The sequence below is a fragment of the Dermacentor albipictus genome, chromosome 1 (genome assembly GCF_038994185.2).
Source record: "Dermacentor albipictus isolate Rhodes 1998 colony chromosome 1, USDA_Dalb.pri_finalv2, whole genome shotgun sequence".
NCBI lineage: Eukaryota > Metazoa > Arthropoda > Arachnida > Ixodida > Ixodidae > Dermacentor > Dermacentor albipictus.
Window position 1 is genome coordinate 215,225,215 of NC_091821.1, and position 24,338 is coordinate 215,249,552.

General features: G+C 43.1%; 3 protein-coding genes across 8 annotated transcripts in view; 2 read left to right on the forward strand and 1 right to left on the reverse strand.

Moving 5' to 3' along the window:
* Nucleotides 1–11,781, forward strand: part of LOC139054185 (ankyrin repeat and SAM domain-containing protein 6-like) — a 31,826-nt gene extending 20,045 nt beyond the window's left edge. For all 5 annotated transcript variants that reach the window (XM_070530856.1, XM_070530857.1, XM_070530859.1 and 2 more), the window contains exons 10-14: nucleotides 4,254–4,436; nucleotides 5,608–5,727; nucleotides 5,796–5,880; nucleotides 11,423–11,487; nucleotides 11,544–11,781. In XM_070530856.1, the coding sequence (XP_070386957.1) occupies nucleotides 4,254–4,436; nucleotides 5,608–5,727; nucleotides 5,796–5,880; nucleotides 11,423–11,487; nucleotides 11,544–11,660 (570 nt within the window). In that variant the 3' untranslated portion in view covers nucleotides 11,661–11,781. The remainder of the gene's footprint in view (nucleotides 1–4,253; nucleotides 4,437–5,607; nucleotides 5,728–5,795; nucleotides 5,881–11,422; nucleotides 11,488–11,543) is intronic.
* nclb (no child left behind) lies at nucleotides 11,777–13,358 on the reverse strand. Its single transcript, XM_070530861.1, has one exon. The coding sequence runs from the start codon at nucleotides 13,277–13,279 to the stop codon at nucleotides 11,864–11,866; it is 1,416 nt and encodes a 471-aa protein (XP_070386962.1). The 5' UTR covers nucleotides 13,280–13,358; the 3' UTR covers nucleotides 11,777–11,863.
* A 246-nt stretch (nucleotides 13,359–13,604) lies between these two features.
* LOC139054187 (AN1-type zinc finger protein 1-like) lies at nucleotides 13,605–24,069 on the forward strand. Of its 2 annotated transcripts, none has more exons than XM_070530862.1 (7): nucleotides 13,605–13,907; nucleotides 14,213–14,255; nucleotides 14,331–14,400; nucleotides 14,481–14,706; nucleotides 21,872–22,065; nucleotides 22,128–22,208; nucleotides 22,297–24,069. In XM_070530862.1, exons 1-7 carry the CDS (start codon nucleotides 13,838–13,840, stop codon nucleotides 22,462–22,464), a joined length of 852 nt encoding a protein of 283 aa, XP_070386963.1. In that variant the 5' UTR covers nucleotides 13,605–13,837; the 3' UTR covers nucleotides 22,465–24,069. The 2 variants fall into 2 exon arrangements, with proteins under 2 accessions (XP_070386963.1, XP_070386964.1); XM_070530863.1 differs by having other exon boundaries at nucleotides 13,607–13,907; nucleotides 14,355–14,400.
* Nucleotides 24,070–24,338: the final 269 nt, after the last annotated feature.

Sequence of the window (24,338 nt, forward strand, 5' to 3'; positions counted from 1 at the left end):
CCGGGTAAGACGTGGACGGATAGCTCAGCTTTTACCAACGAGCAAGTCGGTTCAATGGCTGGAATGCCACCGCTCAGCTTAACAATGTTGCCTTCTTCCTTAAGGGAACCGCGTCTGTGTGGCTTGAAAACCACGAAGAAAGGATGATGACAAGGGAAATGTTTGTAGACGAAATCAGGAAGTGCTCCGGAGATCCGGCAGCTAAGAAGAAGCGTGCAGAGCAAACCCTAATGCAGCGAGCCCAAGTTCCCAGCGAAACCTGCACGACGTACATCGAGGAAGTGCTAAAGTTGTGCAAGGCCCTGGACCCTCAGAGGACAGAAGAGGACGAACTTGGTAATCTTTTAAAAGGGATCACCGAGGACGTGTACCAGTTCCTCATCGGAAAAGACAGTCTGGACTCCGTAAGTGACGTCATTCAGCACCGCCGCACATTTGAAGCCTTGAAAGCTCAGCGTATCACACCGAAGTTCGATCGCCTGGCCAACGTAACTAACGTTGCCAGTGTTGACGTGGTCCCAGCTCCATCCGACCTTGCATCAGTTATTCGGCACGTGGTGCGCGAAGAGCTTGACCTATCTGAGGCGGCTTCCCTTTCGACTCCGCGAGTTCAAGAGCCCTTTTCTCACTGTGACTTCGGTGAGACGTCCATCACCACCGCCTCCGTAGACGCCTACAACTTCGCTCCTCGTTCAGGAGTGCCAAACCCTACTATGAACGCGCATCCCAGTTATCAGTTCCCAGACGGTTACTCGCCCAGACCACCTGCAGTTTCTCAAGAGTGGGGCGGCTGTGCCAGTGATCCTGCTACTGACAATTTCAGTGGGTCCCGTGAGCGCTCCATCTGCTTCCAATGTGGTATTCGCGGTCACGTCGCCAGATTTTGTCCCCATCACTGTCGCACCTCACCACTGTCCTATGAGTGACCGCGCACTTTTTATCGGCGTAGCAATCGGCATGGCGACAGAACACGCTGGCCTTCTGACTCCGATAGCAGGACAAACCACCAGGCGAATTATCGTAGCAACTCACCAACTTCTGTGCGGAGCTTGACGCCGCTGCCTTCACACCAGCGCAGTTTCCATCTCCACGACGACGTCTCACGTCACCGCCACTGGGAAACTAGGCGGTGTGACCAATGGAGGTGAGGTCGCCAGTCATCATCAGCTACATGCCCCTATGCCTCCGCCAGTCACCATTTGTCATAACAAGATTCGTGTTTTAGTGGTCAGTGTTGCTACATTGGCCTTAGTGGACACAGGAGCGAGTGTCTCTTATCAGCCTGGATTTTGAAATCCGACTAGGCCGTAAAGTGATGTTTCGCTGGGATTACGCTAATGCATTTTGTGCTGTGAGTGGAGAGTTGCTCCGGCTTATTGGAGTGTGAACCGCGAACGTTTATTTCTCTGAAAATGTGTATCAAGCCGAATTTGCAGTGCTTGCTCAAGCCACTCGCAATGTAATTCTTGGCCTCGATTTCCTACAGCAGTGCGGTGCCACTGTTGACTGTGGTACTGGCAAGCTTTTCCTGTGTCCTCTTGCCAACCAACCTGCTATCTGTTCACGCACTTTCGCCGTCATTGAAGATGCTGTCTTACCGGCACATTCCTTATCAGAGTTCGAGTTGTTGCTTGAGGTGTCGACAATAATACATTTGATGCGATTGTTGAGCCTATGCCTTCGATGGTTGTAAAAAAAAAGTGTGCTCTTACCTCGATGCGTCCTTTCTGTGGCCTGTGGTACAGCTACACTGTGGGTGTCAAATTTAGCCTCCCAGTCTGTTGTGCTATCCAGCGGCATGCGACTTGCCTCTTTTGAAGTGGATACCAGTCTCAGCATAGGCGCTTTAACTGATGACACGTCAAATGAATCCCGACAGCACGGAGCTGGCCCTGGTGTCCCTGAAGACTCGTTGCCTTCTTTAACAATGATGAACAAGTCGCCGTCTTCAGAGATGTGTCAAGCCCTGGTCAACATCCTTAGCAAGCATGCGTCATTATTTGATTTCGCACAGAACGCTAACAAAGTTGGCGTTCCAACTATGCGGGCTCGCCACAGAATCGACACGGGGACCGTGCATCCCATCAGGCCTCCATCATCCATCAGCCTTACCGCGTGTCCGTGTCAGAGTGCAAGATCATCGCTCAACAGGTCGATGACATGCTAGCCAAGGGCGTCGTCCAAGATTCCTCTAGCCCTTGAGCTGCGCCGGCCATCCTCGTGAAAAAGAAAGATGGGTCCTGGAAGTTTTGTGTCGACTATCAGCCTCTCAATTCTGTGACAAAAAAAGGATGTGTATCCACCTCCCCAGATCGATGACGTTATCGACTGCCTTCATTCCGCATCCTACTTTTCATCTGTGGATCTCCGATTGGGCTACTGGTAGATACCCATTCATTCAGCTGACAAAGAGAAAACTGCTTTTATGACCCCAGACGGCTTGTTTGAATTCAACGTCATGCTGTTTGGTTTGTGCAACGCGCTTGCAACATTTTAAAGGTTTATGGACACGGTACTGTGCAGCCTGAAATGGGAGGTTTGTTTTTATCTAGACGACATCGTCATTTTTGGCCGAACTTTTGCAGAGCACAACCATTGACTAGACGTTGTTCTGACGTGCCTTGAACAAGCTGCCCTTACCCTCAACTCCAAGAAACGTCACTTTGGCCACTGAGAGGTGCTAGTACTTGGACACCTAGTGGACAAGCAGGGGTTGCGACAAGACCCACAGAAGGTTGCTGCAGTTAGCAGCTTTAAACAACCGCAGTCACAACGCGAGCTGAGGAGACTCCTGGGTCTTTGCTCGTACTTCCGACGTTTTGTGCCCAACTTTGCCGATACTGCCTACCTGCTGACTTAATTGCTGCGCAAGGATAACTATTTCACCTGGACAGTAGATTGTGATTTCTCGTTTCGTCAACTGAAGTTCCTGCTCTCTTCCGGACCCATACTTCGCCATTTTGACCCCTCTGCCACAACAGAATTGCACACCAACTCGAGTGGAATCAGCCTCAGTGCCGTCCTCTTCCAGCTTTTTGGTGACGCCGAGCATGCCATTGCCTATGCCAGCCATTCGTTGAGCAAGGCCGAACAGAATTACACCGTCACTGAGCAAGAGTGTCTCGCTGTCGTCTTTGCAATCCAGAAGTTCCGCCCATATCTCTACGGGTGCTGCTTCACAATTGTTACTGATCACCATTCACTATGTTGGTTGGTTGGTCTCCACGGCCCATCTGGCCGCCTTGCTCGATGGGTGTTACGTTTGCACGAATTTGACTTTGCAGTGCATTACAAGACTGGCCGACATCATGCGGACGCCAACTGTCTTTCGAGGCTCCCTCTACCAACAAGTGCATGTGACGCCGACAATTTCGATGAGTTTCTGGCCGCCATCGACGACATTCTTTTTCCCGACCTGGCCACTTTCCAGGAAGAGTAGCGTGACGACCGCAGCCTGGATGCCCTCCTCGCCGCAGCTGCTCAATCAACAGGCAACAATGGCTTTGTCATCCACGATGGCCTGCATGGGGCTCATGGTGCCCGCCTCCTCTTAGTGGTCCCTAAGAATTTGAGAACCCACATGCTCCGTGCTATGCACGACGACTCGACCGCTGGGCACCTGGATTTCACCAGAACATACCACCGCATTCAGGGCCGATTCTACTGGACTAGTATGCGAAGGGATATAGAAAAGTATGTGGCCAGTTGTAACAAGTGCCAGCAATTCAAACAAACTAATACTGCTCCAGTCGGACTCCTTCACCCTGTGGCGCCACCATCATCTCCTTTTGAAATGGTTTGAGTGGATCTTCACAGCCCATTCCTGTGCTCAATAACTGACAGCCGTTGGATTATAGTCTGCGTCGACCTTCTGACGCGTTATGCTGAAACCGCAGTGATGCCAACAGCCACGGCTCTTGATATGTTCTTTTGATGAGCTACTGCATGCATGCCTGTCTATGATTTATTTTGGGATGAAGAGACTGATGAAAACTAAACTTTAATGTCGTATCGAAAGCAGCAGAAGTTGCTACAAGCCTGTTGTCTATACGAAATAACTGCTTACTCAATTAATGGCGAAGAGACATCATACATGAAAGAACTGTTGCAACTGATATTTAAGGAGGGCTCCTTAGTGTGATTAACTAAAGACACCGTGACTGGAAATGGGGCATGTGATGTGATTTCTCATATCTCAAGCTGTTGTAGATCTTATATTTTCTTAATTTCTATGTTTTATGTGTTCTAAATAGGGCTGGATTGGTCATGTAACACAGAAGCTGACACCATGGAAAGGTAGACAGCTTGTGCAAAAAAGTGCCAGTCAAGCAGCCAACTTGCCTAGCTCTTTGGCTTCGGACCTGCAGTCACTGAGCGTGTTGCCAAAGCACAACACGATGCCTGCACTAGACATTTCCTTCACATCTCCGGAAATAGTGAGTTGAAAAAAATCTCGCCACAAGACCTATGGCTTCTATTCAGCTAGCTGTGTGGTCAGATGTTTGAACAGAGAATAAATATATAACGAGATGCACAAAACATTGTGTTTTTGACTGCCTTTATTATATATTTGGACAGATTTTGTTTAATTTAAGGAATAATCACTGGGGGGCAACCAAGCATCCCTAGATTGCCTTAGCATGCAGCATGTCTCCACCATGCCTCAGTGCTAGTGGAACATTTCACAAACCCTACTAGTAGGAATTTGTGCTCCACCAGCAAGCTCATTCTTTCACACTGTAATTTATGGATGGCATGTGAAAAATCAGATTTAGGGGTGCTGCTGCAGATATTTCAGCTTCACTTGTTTCAGCTCGTTAATGTGGCATGCAACTACAGCATCACTGTACGTCAGGTACTGTACCGTCCACTCTTAAAGGACTACTGACACATATTTCCAAAGCTCTAAAAACTCTACTACACATTTCTTGCAAATAAATGGATCACAGCAAGTGTGAAGGTTGGGAAACACAAGATATGTTTTTAATTCAATCCTAAAATTATCTCGAAATGCTGGACTTCATATCATTGACATTATTGCAGCATTATGACACAGCAAAACTTGTTGATGTTGTGTAGCAACATGGCCAAGAATGATGTTGCTCATAAAATTATAAACAAAACGCATTTTTGAGGCTGTGGTTCTGTGTGGCAGCTGCAGCAATCATAGGAACAGAATGAGCCAGTGTATCATTGTCATGCTGCATCCACATCCTGGGTACCAGAATCAAAACAGGTTTGTAAAAAAAACAGAATGACAGTAAATTATTTAGGGCACTCTGGTTATGACATTCATTTGCTAATGTAAAAAAAAAAAGACGTAAGGACAAGTAAAAAATGTCATGTCAGTACTCCTTTAAAAGGAACACCCAAACAGTATTAAACCACCTTAACTTGGATGTATCGTCAATGTGACAGGAGAAATGTAGTTGATGTGACGCATTAGGTAAACCTATAATATTAAAGAAAAAATATTGCTCAGGCCTTCATCTACTGTAACCAGTCCTGAAACACTAGTAACAATTTGTGCTTAGCTTTAACAGTGGATTGTACTGTACATACCAGCAAAGTGCAGTGATTTATTAGAGGTATCCTGCCTTTTTGCAGACTTTTCCTGAGGTAGACACTGTTTTCAGAGCAGCACCACCATCACTTCCAAACTATGCAAAAATGCTTGAAGCCACTCCAGCAGCCATGCCTGATTTCACACAGGCACACTCACAGAAGGTAAAGCTGCATACAGAGAGATCCTTAATGAACAAGCTGTAATGAACAAACATGTGCGTCTCATGCAGATCACAAGAAGAGCCACTGAACCGAAATTTCTTCGACATCTGAAACCGCCTCAACCGCCTCCCTGCATTAAACCAGAGCCTCCAGGTATGTAAAAAAAAAGGAACGACTGACTCCTTCATTACTTGAGCACCCACCACGGTAGCCCAGTGACTATGGTGTTTCATTGCCGAGCTAGACCTCACGGGTTCAATCCCTGCCTTGGTGGCCATATTTCAATGGAGGCAGTAGGTGCAAAAACACTCGTATACCTTGCATAGGGTGCACAAGCCTTGGGTGGTCAGAATTTATTCATAGCCCTCCACTACGGCATGCCTCATAATTAGATCATGGTTTTGCCACATAAAATCTCTAAAGCCCCAGAATTCAGTTTAATTATTTGAGCATTCTTTTTTTTTCCTGCATACAATGTAAAGAAACTTGCTCATGGTATGTATACTTTTTTCAAAGTTTCAAACTGTGAAAGACACTTTGTACAGAAGTATATATGCTTCATACAGTACAAAATTTTCTTTAAAACTTGCAGTAGCTTTTATAATTGCAATATTAGGTGCTGCTTCAGGAGCAGAACATAAATTCTACCTCAAAATGTTAAGATACCGATGTTATTTAGAAGGGTTTGGGTGTGAGCTAGTTGGTACGGGTCATTATTTTTAAACAGCACCAAAAAACACGTGGACGAGGAAGAGCACAGGACCAGCGCACAGGACCAGCGCTGGTCCTGTGCTCTTCCTTGTGCATGTGTTTTTCGGCGCCGTTTAAAATGAACTACCGATGTTAGCTTGAACTTGGTTGTTCCATAGTAATTGCCAGTGGGCATGCCAACATATTTTGGCGTACCACAGGATTAAATATAATAAAATAACACTTTTTTCTTACATCTCTGTCTTACTTGAATGGGACACCTTACTAAATATTTTGTACATAGTGCACTCAGTACATAAACTTCGGATGACTTTGTCAAAATTGGAGTCTAGCCCTTTAATGGGTGGCTGGAAACATGCTTAACTGCTATGGTGGCCCAGTGGCTATAGCATTGCACCGCTAGACACAAGATCGCGGGATCAAATCCTCGCCATGGTGGTCACATTTTGATGGGGGTGAAATGTAGAAATACCCATGGCCCATGTACACTGCATTGGGTGCACATTAAAGAATCTGAGGTGGTCAAAATTAATCCACAGCCCCTCGCTACGGCTTGCCCCATTATCAAATCATGCCCTTGGCACATAAAACCCCAGAATTTAATTTAATTAAAGCATACGTAGCATCATTTTCTCCTCACTCCTGAGCTTGCGGCAAACAGTTTGGCCACCACAATATCCTGTCATCATGTACAAAAATTATGGGGGGAAAAGAGAGAGAGAGAGAATGCCAGCTTGTGTGCTCTAGCGAGAGGTCTGCATCAGCCTCTTTTTCCCCCTCGCAGGACATAAGTTGCATTGCACATAGTCAAGAGTTTGACGAAAGCTCGTCTAGTCAGGTAGCATGTTGCAAAAAGCAAGGAAGTGTGGTCACTAAGTAAACATTATTATTGATGTTTCAGAACCCATACGGGTTCCTTGTTCAAAATACAGTGGACATAGTCTTGTAGTTTGTTGATATGCATAGCAAGTGACAAAGAAAACAAAGTGAAAATACATTACAATTGATATTCACTCTCTTCATCATGAAACATCAACAATAAATTTGACTGGGTCACTGACCATAATTTTTCACTTTCTGTAGTTGCATTGCCACTCTCACTCACCTTTCAGTGATCTTGGACTTTATAAACTGGAATGGTTCATAAAACGCCCGACTTTCACTGAATGAATGAAAGGAATGATGTGGATGTGAGCACACAGGAACACTGCTTTGCAAAACTCAGTAGGTTGCTCTGGCTTAGTATTTGATAACTGTCATTCATATAATTTGTTACATTGCAAAAAGTTGCCATGTACGAGATTGCATGAAGGTCATCGGAGCGGGTGTGTGCCTGTTGGAAACAGGTAGCACTTGATAAGGAGTTGAAACTGCGGCGAAAGGGCCGAAGAGTGCAACACATATGCAAGGCCTGATGCACTGTGCCTGTGTGTACTCATTCATGATTTTGAAAGTGCCATGCTAAAACTATAACAGACTGATCTCACAATTTCTACTGTGCATGCTTTCTGGAAGCTCCCTTGCTGCCATCTTGCTTGTGGTTCTCAAGAGATCTTTGCTCTGCTCAATAGTTACGCACTTCAGCGCTTCACTAAGCAGTGCTCAAGACCACATAAACAGGAATATTTTGCAGCTAGACTTTTATTCCTTAACATAATTTGCCAGAAGAAATACTTAGCAAGTCTTTATGGTCACAAATGTTACAAATGTTATGTGGCACCTGGAAACAGTATGTCTTAATAAAGTAATGCTGTCTTTATTTACATGCACCAATCACGTGAAACAGCTTGCTTTTCTTTCTTTAGTACCCCCACCCCCTCCCTCAGTCGTACTGTCAGACTAGCTCACAATGCACTGCAGCCAACACCGGTCGTGCGAGTAACACTACAGTTTGAACGCTTACGTGTCTTGAATGTCTGAATATAATCTGGTATTGCTGCATTTGGTGCCCACCATCCCCACAAAATGCTGCTGCTAAAGGTTCACTATAAGTGACTTATCGAGAGTAACAGGCACATCAGTGAAACCAAATCTGCCATGGTACAAATGCTTCAGATCCAGCTGTGTTCCATGTCTTAATATATTTTATTCAAGTTTTACAAGATGCACTTGGAGCTGCAGATGTCTTCCAGAAAATTAATTTGCTGAGAAAAAATGTCCTTGTCTTTCCAACCAACTCAGTTAATACTCCTAACTATATTCTTGTATCCAGCTGTTCTTCCAAAAGATGTAAAAACCGAAACGTACTTTTCCTTCATATTTTTATTATTATTATCATTATTGTTCAGGGAAACCTTTGACATTTCTTTTTTTTTTTTTTTTACTTGCATTGAGTGCACATCCATGACTGGCGTTTCACAACAATTTAGAAGCAGCAAATGCATAAACCTTCAGCACTCCACTAATGTGTGCTGGAAGCATTTTTATACTGTTTACGTTCCTGAACCTCACATGAACTAATTGTTCTGTAAGAACAACATTGTGTAACAAACTTTAAAGGAGTACCGACAAGACACTTTTCAACATTTTTTGCATTAAATTAGGGCCTTCAACCTTGAAGCTCTAGAAAAAATACTTGCAAGTCTCATAGCCTCTAAAATAATTTGCTGTTAAAACTTTTCTATGAATCAGTTTCAGACTTGCTGTCACGCGCAGTTTCTCCATCACCCTCGCAGGTCTATGTGTTCATATTGTTTTCATTTCCCATGAGGTGCATGTCATAACTAGGGACCGGATGTTTAGGCCCTAAAACATGTTTTAGGCACATTGAACAAGCACGCACAAAGCTGCCATTTAAGGCACATAAAGGTACCAATTACAGTCCTTAAGCATGTAATAGGCTCAATTAATAAGTACTTCTGGTGCGCATCCTAGGATAAATTATATTTTCTAAAGAGCACAGTTCACTAAAGCCTTGTTTTGTGAAATTCATTCTAATTTCTCAATAAAACAGAATGAGGCAGATTACATATATTCCAAGATTTATCTGAAATTTAGTGTAACTAGACACCATGGGAAAAGTTGTGAAAGCAGTTACAAACAAGCACCATCCCAAGGTTTTCAGGTTTTGTGCTACGCCCTTTTTCAGCAAGTATTAGTTTGTATTGAGAAAAAGACTGCTGAACATTTACCGAAGTTAGTGGCGCATACTTGTATTTCGAAACGTTCAATGATTCAGTGCCCTCTGAAATTGCAGAATGTTCGCCAGTTAGAGCAGTTCTTTCGGTACCAAAAACCCGGGAGTTTTGTCTGAGAAAGATTTAAGTTTCGGACTAACTATATCAGCAATAGGTCTATTGGACATGGCGGCAAACCTTTCTTGGGTGTCCAAAATGAGCCCCACACTCCAGGTCATTGTTGCGCCCGACCTTTGAAGTTTCTCGGCTAAAAACATATAGTGAGTGTACAGGTGTGCCAAGTCACATTCAACTGTATCGCCAGGTAGAGCAGTTTGTGCCCTTTTCACAGCACTTTTATAGACTGCTGCAAAGCTGGTGATGACAACCTTTACAATTATGGTAATAATCAGCTGCCTTCAGTGAGGTTTCCCAGCAAATTGTAAGATTATAAACAAGTTGAGGCTAGGACAAAGCATGAAAGGCATTTTTAGGCCCTGAAAATTCAATATAGGCACCAACGTCGAAATGGGCATTTATAGGCACAATAAAAATGACACTAAAATGTTTCTAGACTTATAGTTCATGCTTATATGTTAAATAGGCACAAGAAGGACTTCAGTGGAAAATAGGCATTTTGCCTAAAGTTCCGATTTCTAGTCACGACACAGAAGGCGGTCACAAGGGAGCAAACATTGTGGCATTTTGCACTCGCTCCAGCTCACCCGGTCGTCTGCTCTGCTGCCACATTGAGCCATGCAACAATTACTAGCAGCACATCTGAGACAACTGAGTGAGCCACAAGTTTTAAGCCACTGGTTACGTCTTGAAGGTATTTAGAAAGTAGAGAAAGGTCACATTGGTTATACTTGAAGCGAGTAAAAATTGGAGAATGCGGTGTGCAAATCAACAAGTGCGCATGGCATTTGGTGCATGTGCAGGCACTGTCAGCTAAAATCTGTAAAAGGCTCTCATGGAGGCCTGGTTCAGCCAATTTCAAGCTATAGTCGGATACAACTTTAGAAAAAAGGGGAGGCCCCGCCCAGATGACCGAAGCGGCGAAGTCACCGGCCGTCCGGCGCATGACGTCGGTCCAGAATGCGCGCCCATTGGTGCACCCGCCTCGGAGGAGTAAACGCCCCCTTTTTTCTAAAGTTGTATCCGACTATAGTCTAGAACAGAGGAGGACATGTTGCACGATTTGGTACTTGCTCAAGGACATAATGCAGTTAATGCAAGAAGTCTGCCGAGCCACAAATCCTGCCAAATTGTGAAGTGACGTCACTGCATTAACAGAATACAGCAAGTATAGTGTCGCTCTTTAAATACTAGTGGCTAAGCTGGCATTAGTTTCTGCATGCACCACCAGTATGGTTGTTCAACCTGCATGGAAAAATGGGGGCAGTATATGAATTTGCCTCAACTTCAACTTTGCAGATCCTGAGGTGCTTGACATTGACTTTTTAGCCTCTAATTACCACCATTCAATGTTTTTGAGAACATTTCAGACAAAATGCATTGCTTAGAACAATAATAACAATAATAATAAAAGCATACTGAGCATTGCTGACCAGACTTCATCTAGATTCCACAAGCATACTTGAAAGTGTCACAATTTCTTTCTGCAATAGCTGCCATAAGGGAATGTGAGGCTAGCACAAAACGAATAAGTCACAAAGAGCAATATTGGGTAAAAAAATTTGTGTACTACCAGCAACTCTGATGGTAACTAAACAATTGCATTGCCATTTATCTGTCTAGCAAACTGATTGAGTAGGAAACAAGTGGAATTAGGAACAATCTAAACCAGCTTGTTTAAACTTCACCCCCATCTACAGTTATTTGGGTACCATATCTTTATTTTTCAGGTGTAATGAGCATTCTCCAACAACTAGGTCTTGACAAGTACGCCGAAAACTTTGAAGAAAATGAGGTAGGCCATGGTGCACTTGTGTTGCCAAGAAATATCACTGTCTTTGCAATTTGTAGGTTGACTGGGAAGCATTTGTGAATCTGGACTCAAAAAGCATAGAAGAAATTGGTGTTAAAACGGAAGCAAACAGAGAAGCACTACGAGAAGCCATCAACCAACTGCAAAAGATGTAACGAGTCTTAAAAGTTTGCGAAAATTCCAGGTTGTACAAGCCAAGTTGGCAATTTTTATGGACACTTATGCTGTTGCACAATTACCTATTTGTCAAAGCAATAAATTATGCTTAAAATTCCAGTGCAGTGTTTTTATTACTGTTTATGTCATGCAGCATGTCATCTTGAGCCAATCCATGTTTCATCTGTAACATGTGGAATTCTTAATTGTCAAGTGAAAGGCCACCAAGTGCTCCTGAAGGGGCATCTGTCTCCATATCATCTGTCTGCATTTCTGCTCTCAGCAGCTTCCGACCTTCAAAGCAGTTTAAGGCAGTCCATTCTTTGAGGTCAACTACCGCAAATCCAAGTGATTTGTCGTCACCTCCAATGGCTATTACAAAGGGTTCATCTGGGGAGCTGGCTAGTGTAAGCACAGACCCCACATTCAGCCCCTCTTTTTCAAATACAAACACTGGTTTGTGATCCAATACGTCCCACACCTTCAACGTTTTGTCTTCCGACGCTGTGATGAGACATCCTGGGCAGTAAGCACTCAGTGCAAGGCCAGTGACACCCTTACTGTGGGCTGAGAGTGTGAATACGGCTTGGTCTGTACGGGCATCAAAACCATACACAAAACCATTGTCTGTGCTAACGTAGAAGTAAAATGGATCAAAGTGGTTCCACAAGACTTTCTCTACTTCACCGTCAACAGTCCACGACTTGAAGCTGGCGTCGGTATTTCGGCAGTCCCAAAGCTTGACTGTATTGTCGCATGCGCCTGTTAGCATAGTGTGACTTTCAAAAGGATGCCAAGCAACAGATTGAACTTTCTCTTTGTGTGCTGAGAGGCACCTAGCCGGAACACCCGTGTCCAAGTCCCACACGAGTGCTTTGTTGTCAGCAGATCCACTGGCAAGCAGATGCCGAACTTGCTTATTCCACGACAGGCTCAGGACGGCATCACTGTGCCTCATGGTTGCCTTGGCGCCAGTTGCCTTTTTCTTCTTCGCTTTCTTGCCTAACTTGTACGCAGGCTCCAAGCTGTCCACAAGGTCCAAGTCCCAAACGCTGATCACAGGAGTCATGTCCCCCACGGCTAAGTAATTGCCAGGATTCGCGTCCGTTGGGTCAAAATTCATCCATTCCAAGCACAGCGGATAAGCAGGTAGCATTATGTCATGGTGTACGTAGAGATGCTCTTCCTGATGGTTGTTGACGTATACCTCAATTGTCGCGCACGTATCTTCATCTACACGTGCCACCGCAATCAAGTTGTCGGTGGATCTTATAGTGAAGTCGTCTATTTCTTCTTCACTGTCTTCGCCGTCTTGAGGGTCCAAGTAGGGGTCGTCTGCGTTGTTTGCGTACACGGCAAGTTCAGCCAGATTACCCATTTGCGCCGCACTGTCTTCATCATCATAGGTATCCAAACCATACTTCGCTGTAATGTCATCTTCACACGCTCCTTCGTTACCGTCCTCGAGGTCGCCGTCACCGTCCATGTTTTTGTTGTCGTTTTTGTGTTTACCCTTTTCTATCAGCTCCTTCAGCTGCTCGCTGAGTAATCTTACTTTCTCGGGGTTTGCTTTAGCCACTCCTCGAGGAACCCAGGTGACACACGGGACAAAATTCATTGCAAATTTAGATGCGCTAGCCACGAATGACGAACACGCGGACACAGCAAAAATAAGGGCCTAATGAATTGGATTGGATTGGATTTCAGGCTGTTGGGCTAAACTAAAACCCCTAAAAACGTTTTCTCTCTCTTTTTTTTTTATTCCGAGTAAGTCGTCGCTAGTGCTAAGTCGTCGCTAGTGCGAGAACAATCGTTACTTTTGGCATTTAAAAAAAGGTTTTGCAAAGAAATGTGTTTACACTTGCAAGTGGTTTTGTCTGTCGTGCAGTCTTTGAAACGGTACATTTACACTTGTCAAGTACGCTCTAATTTACACGGTCTGAGTAGAGTCGAAACTAGTCCAAATCGTATCCAGCTGGTTGACTGGGCTTGCGCGATATTATTGCTCAGCAATCAGCTGGCAGTCTGTATAGTCATCGAAATCATTTATTATGTAGTTAAAAGTGCAGTCGAATTCACTCTGATTAATCCAGATACATAAATTAAAAGGAGACGCGCAGGCAAGCTTTAATCGGTACTGTATGCCGCGGCAAAACTTGCATGAGCGGTGCCTGGCATGAGTGAAATTATGGCAGAACTGCCTCAGCTGGGTAAACACTGTCACGTGGAATCATGCAATCGTTTAGGTGGGTGGATCAACTCTGCTATGATTTTATTTATACACTGCTTTCACATAGCGCGCTTACAGTACGTGAGTAGGCGCACTAGGTATGGTTCTTGTCGATTTTACTTCTGCGTGCACCAAGTTATCATATCATGGCCTTGGTGCACGCAGAAGTTAGGTCCAGTGCGCGTGTACTTGAAGTCATGCGCACATAATGTGACTGTACAGACAGATTTAGCGCCTTACCTGCGTACCTGTCGCATTAGTAAGACTAGTTGTGATCACTCTTCGTGTGTTACACAAAGCTTCTTGTACTTCCGTTTCCAGATTTTTTACCTTTTGAGTGTGTGCACTGCAAGAACTCGTTTTGGTAAGTATGGTACAATCATATGCAGCCACGCAGCGTTTCCATGTTGTTCTTTGTGGAACTAGCGCGCTCATGCAGTGTTTCACACAACCCTGTCAGCAGCAGTGACCATCGTACGTCGGATGCGCATGTGTGCAATCAAGTGCAGGTATGCGAGCAATTTATTGTGTTTAGTAGCGAATTGTGCAGATGATGCAGTGTTGTGTTTGTTGCGCATCCCCTGTTTAGACCCACATTCTTACTGACAAAGAAGCCAAGTGCAGTAGGACCGGAACACTTTTCGGATGCACATTTAGTGAGTGCACGCAAAAGGAGCTGACTCCGATCGCCTGTGGACTCTGCGCAGCTAATTTCTGCGTGCGGCACCGCCACGCTCAGGACCACAAATGCAAATGTCTCCAATCACAATCGGAGCACATGCCCCTTACCACAAAAGTGGTCCAGAAAATATTAGGTAAGTGTAAGTGTATGTTACGGGGGACACTTTGGTTTTGCACTACATGATTCGCTATTGTATTCCTTTGTTCATAACTAATGCTGATAACTCTGTGTTTGTACGGCAGATGTAGAGGCAATAAGTAAGCTAAAATATGAACAGAGACTCCCAGCACTGGAGGAAAAAAGGTGGGCAGGAAAAGTGTACAAATATCTATACATGAAAAGTTTGAACACAAAGAGGACACTCAGAACGAGGAAGCTGAGGAATAGATACCTACAGCCGAGAGAGGGGGTCCAACGTGGTTGTAGTGTGGGAAAGGAGGTGAAGGAGACGGAAAGAAAAATGTGGGAAGAAAGAATGCTCGGAAAGCCAGCGCTATCTATGTATAGGTCACAAAAACAGGAGATTAAGAGAGAGCTCTTATTTGATAACTTGCGGGGCAGCTCACTATTATTCGAAGCTAGGACGGGTGTTTTGAAATTGAAAACATACAGGGCTAAATTTGAAGACGTGGACCTTTGGTGCACAGCTTGCGGAGCCGAAAAGGAGACCGCAGAGCATATAGTGCTGAGATGCACAGACCTTCGCCTGACTCTGGCAGAGGGAACAGTGGCAGATATGGAAGGGGCATTGGGTTTTCCCGGAGAACGAGGGCAAATAGATGAGAAAAGAGTGGCAGTAACGAAGGGGAGGCTAGAGGATTGGTGGAGGAAGTCAAGGGAGAGATAATATCATAAATTGGGGAGATAATGTTTCCTATACTTTTTTAGATAGTTATTTTGGGGGGGAGGAGGGGAGTGAAAACTAGTTTAAGGAGAAGAGGATATAAAGGAGGAAAAAAAATAGGAGGGGGAGCAAAAAGCTAGGTGGCGCCAGCCGCTGCCCGTTACAAAGGGTATAGCTGCCAACCATCCATGTGTTTTTATACTTTGCACAATGATTTTGACGGTGCCTAGTGAATACTCACTCGGTCACCGTCTGGATAATTTGCAAGGCTATAAATCCAACTTTCATGAAGAAATTTTCCTCTGTATAGTAGAACACATCATCCTCGAAACAGTATCTGTAAACACCAAGATTTATCTTGAAGGCCAAGTTGGTGCAACGTCATGATAAATTTACCGTAAGCATGATGGCAATGGGACTCGATGAAGTGCTCCATCCCGTCTCCTTGTGTCATCCTAGTGCTCAATTTATTGTGGTGTTGCAGGCGCACTTGGCTGTTAAGGGGGGATGAGTGGTCGACTACAGTGTTAAATTACAGTCGCCTCTAACTTAGCTGGTTTTTAATTCTACCCTAGTAGCACACCAAATATTACACAAAAAGATTGAAATGTGTTTAAGATATTAGGATATCAGTAAAGAAGCATCATGCTTTTTTGTATTATTTTTTAACCTTTAGTGCACAGCTGAAGTTTCTTCTGCTTATTTTAGATACACCGGGCTTCTGAATTAAACAAGATAATTTTTTTGAAGTTACCGGCTCAAATTTCAACCACCTCTTTTAGACAAACCTATTAATTAACACAAAAGTTCTAAAGCAAACAGATTTCTTTTGATTCAGTAGGCATGACCCATATTCAGGAACGACTCACAGAAAAATTTTTGTCAAAGTTTTAGCGATTACTGAGAAAAAGTTCCTTGTGCCCACAAAAATGTGGTTTTGAAAAAAACGCAAAGTTATTGTTCAGAGAAGTCAAACCAGAATGCTTTTACAGTTCAATCTCTAGATATATATATATTTTTTTTATTCTCATAGCCTCTTGAAACTGTTCCTTTCAAATGCCTGTGCCTTCCTTTTGTTCTTATATTCAGCAGAGGCCCAGAAGTCTGGTGATTATATCATTGTCCATTCTGTTCAACTCTGTATCATAAACGCTCCTTGTGTAACACCAAGGGCTTCCAAGATTTGTTATAGCATTGTCCCCATCATTACAATAACCACTGATGCCATACACAATTTTCTCAAACAAGTGTTATATTTGGCACATACACCAAGTGAAGTTGTTCGAAAACATGTTTGTGTTCTGGGTCTATCCACTGAAGCACTTTCTGCCAAATTCAAGTGCATAACTTTTTTTTGCAAAGTGCTCATAAGACGAAATAGTTGGAAACTTTCAGAAAAATAAAATATGGGAAGCACGCTAAAATTGGTGGCAATAGCCAATGGCAACATAGACATAAATAAATGATTCCCTCTATAAATATCACTATTTATTTAGTTATTTATTTATTTATTTATGTGGCAATTCTGAGAGGGAATTTTCAAAGGGTAGAAATACAGATAGATAATGTTTTATATAAAAGTAGGAGAAAGCAAGTAAGCACAGATTGCAGGAGACAAAAATACACCACAAGCATCGGTTGGCATGATATATGCTATTATATCACCTTGCGGTATATACTGAACTAATGAACTCATTAAAGTAAATAAACATTTCTGTATCCTTGCATAAGGAGCAGCTTTTAACTGCAGAAGGGCAGCGGATTGGGTGGGTTGGTGTTGCATGGTAACAATAAAATTCAAACAGCGCTAAACGACAGGACCAGAATGAGGAGGACACAAACACGGCACTGAACTTACAATTGATTTATTTGAAGTAAGAAGTCAACATTTATACGTACAAAACTGGGCACGCATGTGCCCGGTCATACATCGATGATCAGATACAAACTCCGGACAGCGAAAATTCGCACGCGTTGTACCTGCCTTGCAATCTACCCTTTATGCAGCAATGCCATTTCTTTCGCTGACAAGATTAAAGACATTTTGCTAATGCAACTATTAGATTTTCTGATGATATGAAATGCTTCAGCGACTTCTCTGGTAGTCTTGTCACTATGAAAAACAACAATTTTGTATCATCAAAGAAAGGTACGCATTTACAAATACTGCAATGCTTTGCCAGGTTAGTATCTTTTTTGTCTAATGAATTCGCATGCTCTATTAGTCGAATATTGATGCAACGGCCTGTCTGGCCTATGTAAGTTTGGCCACAAGATAAAGGAATTTGGTAGACAGTGCCCTTCTTGCAACTGATGTACTTATTGACATGATTTACCTTGCTTGCAGCATTCCGTTTAATGCCTTCCTGCTTCCTCTGAACTGCTGCCCCTACTTAACCCAGCTTCATCGGAGCAGAAAAAACGACCCTCACACCATACTTGGCCCCTACTCTCTTAAAACGATGTGACAACGCATGCTCATAAGGCATGACAACAACTTTTTTCCCCACAACATTTTCTTTGGGCTGTTCCGAACATTTCGGCGTTTTTATAATCTTATTAGCACCAGCCGCAATTACAGAATCTGTGAAACTGGCCTCTCTGCATCTCTGGGCTTGGACCATCAGGCTACTGGACATTTGATGAGTACATGATTTTTTGACAGCCATACCAATACATTCTGTTACAATTCCGAATTTAACATCATTAGGTCAGCAAATCTTTTTTCATTAATTTAATCATCCTTATTCACCCCCATCCCATACCCCTGTATGCCCTGAGGCATTTACCCTCGCATTTAAAAAAACAAAACAAAGAAAGCTTAGTGTGACAAGACGCGGAGTTTACAAGAGGTTTTTCACTCCTGGGAGCGTATTGCCAGCATACATATTTAGACAAAAAGGTCAAACTCAGATCCGAAAACTGCAGGACGTTGCTCTGTGGGATCTCATGTGTGAAGCTCAGTCCAGACCCATGCTTAGAAAAAACATCTAGTGAGTCAGGCACACATTCAGCACCCTTAGACTTAACTATATTTAGGAAGTCGTCCACGTATCGAAAAATTCAAATAAACGTTCCATTTTAGTCATTCTCTACTTTCCTGTCAACATAACTTAGAAAAATGTTACTAAGTATTGGGGCAATTGTGGCACCAATACACACTCCCGACTTTCGCTTGAATACTTTATCTTCCCACATTACATAGGTATTCTCTAAATAAAAGGATAAAAGTTCCATGAAAGACCCACTCGAAATGCCACAATTATTTTGGAATGCGTACTCATCGTTTTGGTCTGAGATGCAATTCTGAACACATTGCAGAAGTTGATTATGGGGGAGAGAATGGAATAGATCGACCGCGTCTCAGCTAAAACCAAAGCACGAAGCCGGGTTTTCCTTCAAGAGAAACTTTACAACTGCCTCCGAGTTAGGCACAACAAACGGGCCAGTTACGGAAAGTGCTGACAAATGCTTATTGAGGTAAGATGATACCACCAATTGCCAAGTTTGGCGTTCAGAGACTATTGTTCGAAAAGGAATGCTGGGCTTATGCGTTTTTGCCGAGAAGAAAATTTCAAGCAAAGACCGCTCCGATTCCTTAACTTTATTTGCCAAACTTAGAAGCCCCATGCCTTTCAATAATGAAACGGCTTCCTTCTTATTCTTTATCGGTTCCTTACTAGTCACTTTAAAATGTTTGCCTATTGCCTCAAGCACCTTGTTTGAAAACTGTTCCTCAGAAAGTGCAACAAAGTAACCTTCTTTGTCATATTGTACGATGTGACCATCTTGTCAGATTGTGTGACCATTGACCATCTCAGGGAATTCCTTTGGAACACGGTCCGAACATCCCTTCCGAAAGGCACAAGAAGTATTCCTGCAGAAGGAAAGCTGCTGGTCCTTGGAGACGTCATTTTGGATTCAAAGCATGAAAAGACCTTGCGCCTTGAACCTAAGTTTTGCCTCGACCCGGGTCTGAGAACCGTTGAAAAGTTGGCCTTCGCCCATAATGTGTCATCTAAGGCTCAGCCCGAGGACAGAACTAGGTGTGTATCAGAGTGTGCTGACACTGTGGCTAGTAGTAGCAGCCCTAAAGTGCGCAGCAATAGATTTCGATTGCTGGTAGATTACTTGGTTGATAGCCGTTTGCGCGTCGTACAATCTGACAAAGAAGGTTACATTGTTGTACTTTCTGAGGAACAGTTTTCAAACAAGGCGCTTGAGGCAATAGGCAAACATTTTAAAGTGACTAGTAAGGAACCGGTAAAGAATACAGACAGGAAAGTAGAGAATGACTTAAATGGAAGGTTTATTTGCATTTTTCGATACGTGGACGACTTCCTAATTATAGTTAAGTCTAAGGGTGCTGAATGTGTGCCTGACTTACTCGATGTTTTTTCTAAGCATGGGTCTGGACTGAGCTTCACACATGAGATCCCACAGAGCAACATCCTGCAGTTCTTGGATCTGAGTTTGACCTTTTTGTCTAACCATGTATGCTGGCGATACGCTCCCAGGAGTGAAAAACCTCTTGTAAACTACGCGTCTTGTCACACTAAGCTTGTTAAATTCGGAATAGTAACAGGATGTATTGGTATGGCTGTCGAAAAATCGTGTACTCATCAAATGTCCAGTAGCCTGATGGTCCAAGCCCAGAGATGCAGAGAGGCCGGTTTTCCAGATTCTGTAATTGTGGCTGGTGCTAATAAGATTATAAAAACGCTGAAATGTTCGGAACAGCCCAAAGAAAATGTCGCGGGGAAAAAAGTTGTTGTCATGCCTTATGAGCATGCGTTGTCACATCGTTTTAAGAGAGTAGGGGCCAAGTATGGTGTGAGGGTCGTTTTTTCTGCTCCGATGAAGCTGGGTTAATTAGGGGCAGCAGTTCAGAGGAAGCAGGAAGGTGTTAAACGGAATGCTGCATGCAAGGTAAATCATGTCAATAAGTACATCAGTTGCAAGAAGGGCGCTGTCTACCAAATTCCTTTATCTTGTGGCCAAACTTACATAGGCCAGACAGGCCGTTGCATCAATATTAGATTAATGGAGCATGCCAATTCATTAGACAAAAAAGACACTAACCTAGCAAAGCATTGCAGTATTTGTATATGCGTACCTTTCTTTGACGATACAAAATTCTTATTTTTTCATAGTGACAAGACTACCAGAGAAGTTGCTGAAGCATTTCATATCATCAGAACATCTAATAGTTGCGTTATCAAAATATCTTTAATCTTGCCAGCGAAAGAAATGGCATTGCTTCATAAAGGGTAGATTGCAAGGTAGGTACAACGCGTGCGAATTTTTGCTGTCCGGAGTTTGTATCTGATCATCGATGTATGACCGGGCGCATGCGTGCCCAGTTTTGTACGTATAAATGTCGACTTCTTATTTCAAATAAATCAGTTGTAAGTTCAGCGCCGCGTTTGTCTCCTCCTCATTCTGGTCCTGTCGTTTAGCGCTGTTTGAATTTTATTGTTACCATGCAGCTTTTAAGCCTTTTAAAATAAAAACAACACAGAAAATCAAGTATCACTCTAGCTTGCACAGCCAGTACGAGCCACAGGACAATGTGCTTGGCGCCATTTTTTTTATGATTTTCAGAGTGCATATGAGCTGATTTGGGGAAGCTGACAATTCTTGCACCCAACTAGAATTTGCAACAAAATATTTTGCACTTATCCTATTTTGTATTTTACCGTGGAGATGAATTACAACAAATGATTGAGGACCTTAATTGAGAAAGTGTAACAGTGGAGTTGAAAACTAACATGCAAAAGGCAGAGATAATGTTCAATAGCCTGGCAAGGGAACAAGAATTTAGGATCGCCAGTCAGCCTCTAGGCTCTGTACATGAGTATGTTTATCTAGTTCAATTACTCACAGGGGACCCTGATCATAAGGAAACTTACAGAAGAATAAAAATGGGTTGGTGTGCATACAGCAGGCATTACCAAATCCTGACTGGGAGCTTACCACTGTTGTTGAAAAGAAAAGTGTACAATCATTGCTGTGTACTGGTGCTAATGGACCAGAAACGTGGAGGTTAACAAAGAAGCTCTAGAACAAGTAAAGCACCGCACAATTAGTGATGAAACGGAAAATGCTAGGCATAACATTAAAGACACAGGAAGAGAGCAATGTGCATCAGAGAGGAAATGGGGATAGCCTATATTCTAGGCGACATTAGGAGAAAAGAAATGGTGCTTTCTAGGTAATGTAACATGCAGGGTAGATAACCGGTGGACCATTAAAGTTATAGAAAGGGTGCCAAGGGAAAGGAAGTGCAGTCGAGGACGGCAGAAAACTAGATGGGGTGATGATGATGTTGTACTTTCTTAAGAAAATTGAGACCGTGCTGTTAAGTCATATATTCATTATTTTATTGAACAGAAAAGCATATAACATTGAGTTGCATTTTTATTCACATTGCATTCTACTTTTCTGCCTCTAGAGTCAAAGAAGCCAGTTGAAAAACCTATGTCAAGCAAAGCAAGCATATCTCCAACTGCACAGAAGGTGAAACTGATGAAAATGAAGATGCATGCTGCTGGTGAAAAAAATGTCCCCCTTGCCGACAGGGTGTATTTTGAAGTATACTTCCCAAAAGGTCACAAGGTTCGCTCAAAGCCCTATCATTTTTCCAAGGTAATACTCAAATGTTTAATATGTGCCATTATCTAGAAATTTTCATAGATGTTCATTTACAGTTATGGTCAGTGGGGAGAGCAATTGACAGCACTGCTTTAATTGAGAAACTTCCAAATCAGAACAACAGGCTGACAGAAAAGGTAAGCAGCTATGGAGAGGAACTGTATTCTACAGTGTGTGTTATATGCTTAAAATTGGAAACCATAAATATTGAATTTTTTTATGCAGAGATTGCTGCTGTTCCATGCAAGTACCTTCAAGGCTCTTGGTGTGAGTGACAGCTTTGAGACACTGTTGAACTCCAAGCTCCTCAACGAAGCAGAAACATTAGTTCTTGAATATGTTGCTCCAAACTGTGATTCATTAGCAGCAGACTATCATTTTGAGGAAACTTGAGTGTCTGCCATGTCTGGATAGCGAGTAACATTTTCAGTAGAGGTTCATATGTCTTGCAGGAATTCGCTGGGTAACTGTGCTATTTTGTTGTAGCAATATGTAGCTCTACATTTTGAATACACAGTAAACCTTCACTACAATGAAGTGATCCTTGAAGTTTATTGCCTGCTGAGCAAAAGGATAAAAGTTCAGCTCCTGGCTATGGTAGCTGTATTTCAAAAGGGCCGAAATATAAAAAATTCTCGTGTCCTTATATTTTAGTACAAATTAAAGGTCGCTCCACTGGGGCATCTCTCGTAGCCCAGGGGTAGCTTTGGAATGCTAAACATCCTCAAACAGTGAATTTATTATAGTCTTGGCTTAGGCACACACATTTAGACGAGGTTATATGCAAGTGCAGCGACAACAGACTTCTGTGAATATGAAGGACAAACTTGCAAAACATTTCAGGCCCACATGGAGGAGCACTAATCCCTTTTCACTTATTGAATGTAAATAGCACTGCAAAGGTAGCACCATTTCATCATGCTGGCTTATATGTTGCACATTGATAGCTGAGGTGGAAGTAACTTCAAGAGGCCATTGACACTCCTATTCCACCTGGTCATCTCACTTTGTTTGGATCAGTTGCAAAGGATAAAGCAGAGGAACAGAAAAGGAATGGCTCTACAGTCTACAATAATGATAGACAGGAGGCCAGAGGGCTTGGGGAGTATGTCAATGCCTACACTCGCTTACATGTTGCACAGTACAATAAGGAGAGGCAAATGCATGTGTAAGAAAGAAAATTGCTATGGGCACCTGTACCTTTTAAACAGCTTGTAGTACGAGTCTCTTGTGCACTGGCATAATCCTCACTATTTAGCATCTGTGTGTGCCTAACTTGCAGCTTACAGTAGTTTTTACTTGGACAGAGAATTCAGTTGGGCGATAATATTCAAATCAAGTTGTCAGAGGTTTGACACCAGTATGAAAAAATGAATTTTTTTTTCTTGCTTGTTGCACTGCAAATATTTGACACATGGGCCTTGTCATGAAAAACCTTCCGAAGAAGTTGTGACACACACACAGGACACATCCATTGTGTGTGCAGCATACTGTAGACACATCCCGTGTTGAAGGTAGCCTTGTTTCTCTTCGTAACACTAAGTTCATTGCAGCATGACTACATGCCCAAGTTTAGGACAACTGGGGCCCTATTCTCCAGTAATCACTTTCAGGAATACCTTTGCAAGGTTTCACATCGCTAGCGCTACTCTTGCCTGTAGACGTCAAGTACGTGGTGCATCTGGCAGTTGTCAAGCAAAATCTTGTTAAGGTATACATATCCTAAAAGTGACTGTTCAAGAATGCTACCTCTGAAGTCTCCACAGAAGTGCTTGGCTCTTGAATAGAAAATCACAATTAAGCACTGCAAAAGGTGGGCTCAAACTAGAAGTTTAGAAGGAATAAACTATTTGCTCCATAGTCATGTGTACTGGCAGTGATGTACGAGGTGCACCGTGTTGTTGGAGGAGGCACAGCTAGCAGAACCTGGTAGACACGCTGGCCAAACATTCTCAAAGTGTTTCCTTGCCATTGAATAGAATTTGTCATGTTTGAGCATGTGCTTGTTTTAAATGTCTGGTCTTAGTACTTAAAGTGTGCCAGAGTACATTTTCTACAATATTGTTATATTGTTACGTGGGAAGATGCAGGCAAGAAGCTATGTACAAGTATATTTACAGATGAATATTTTTGCTTTATTGAATCCTCTCTGCCTTTATCAGACAACTGATTATTGTAAACCATTTTTGACGTCCCTGGAACCTAGCGATGCAGGGGGGGGGGGGGGGGATTTTCTGTAAGTGTCCACCTAGTGGACTTGTCCATTT

Bases quoted from the DNA above. Each gene is read 5' to 3' on its own strand.
- nclb (XM_070530861.1), bottom strand. From the start codon at position 13,279: ATGAATTTTGTCCCGTGTGTCACCTGGGTTCCTCGAGGAGTGGCTAAA.
- LOC139054187 (XM_070530862.1), top strand. From the start codon at position 13,838: ATGAGTGAAATTATGGCAGAACTGCCTCAGCTGGGTAAACACTGTCAC. The intron at 14,707-21,871 runs GTAAGTGTAAGT...TTCTGCCTCTAG, and splicing joins AGTGGTCCAGAAAATATTAG to AGTCAAAGAAGCCAGTTGAA. The intron at 22,066-22,127 runs GTAATACTCAAA...GTTCATTTACAG, and splicing joins AGCCCTATCATTTTTCCAAG to TTATGGTCAGTGGGGAGAGC.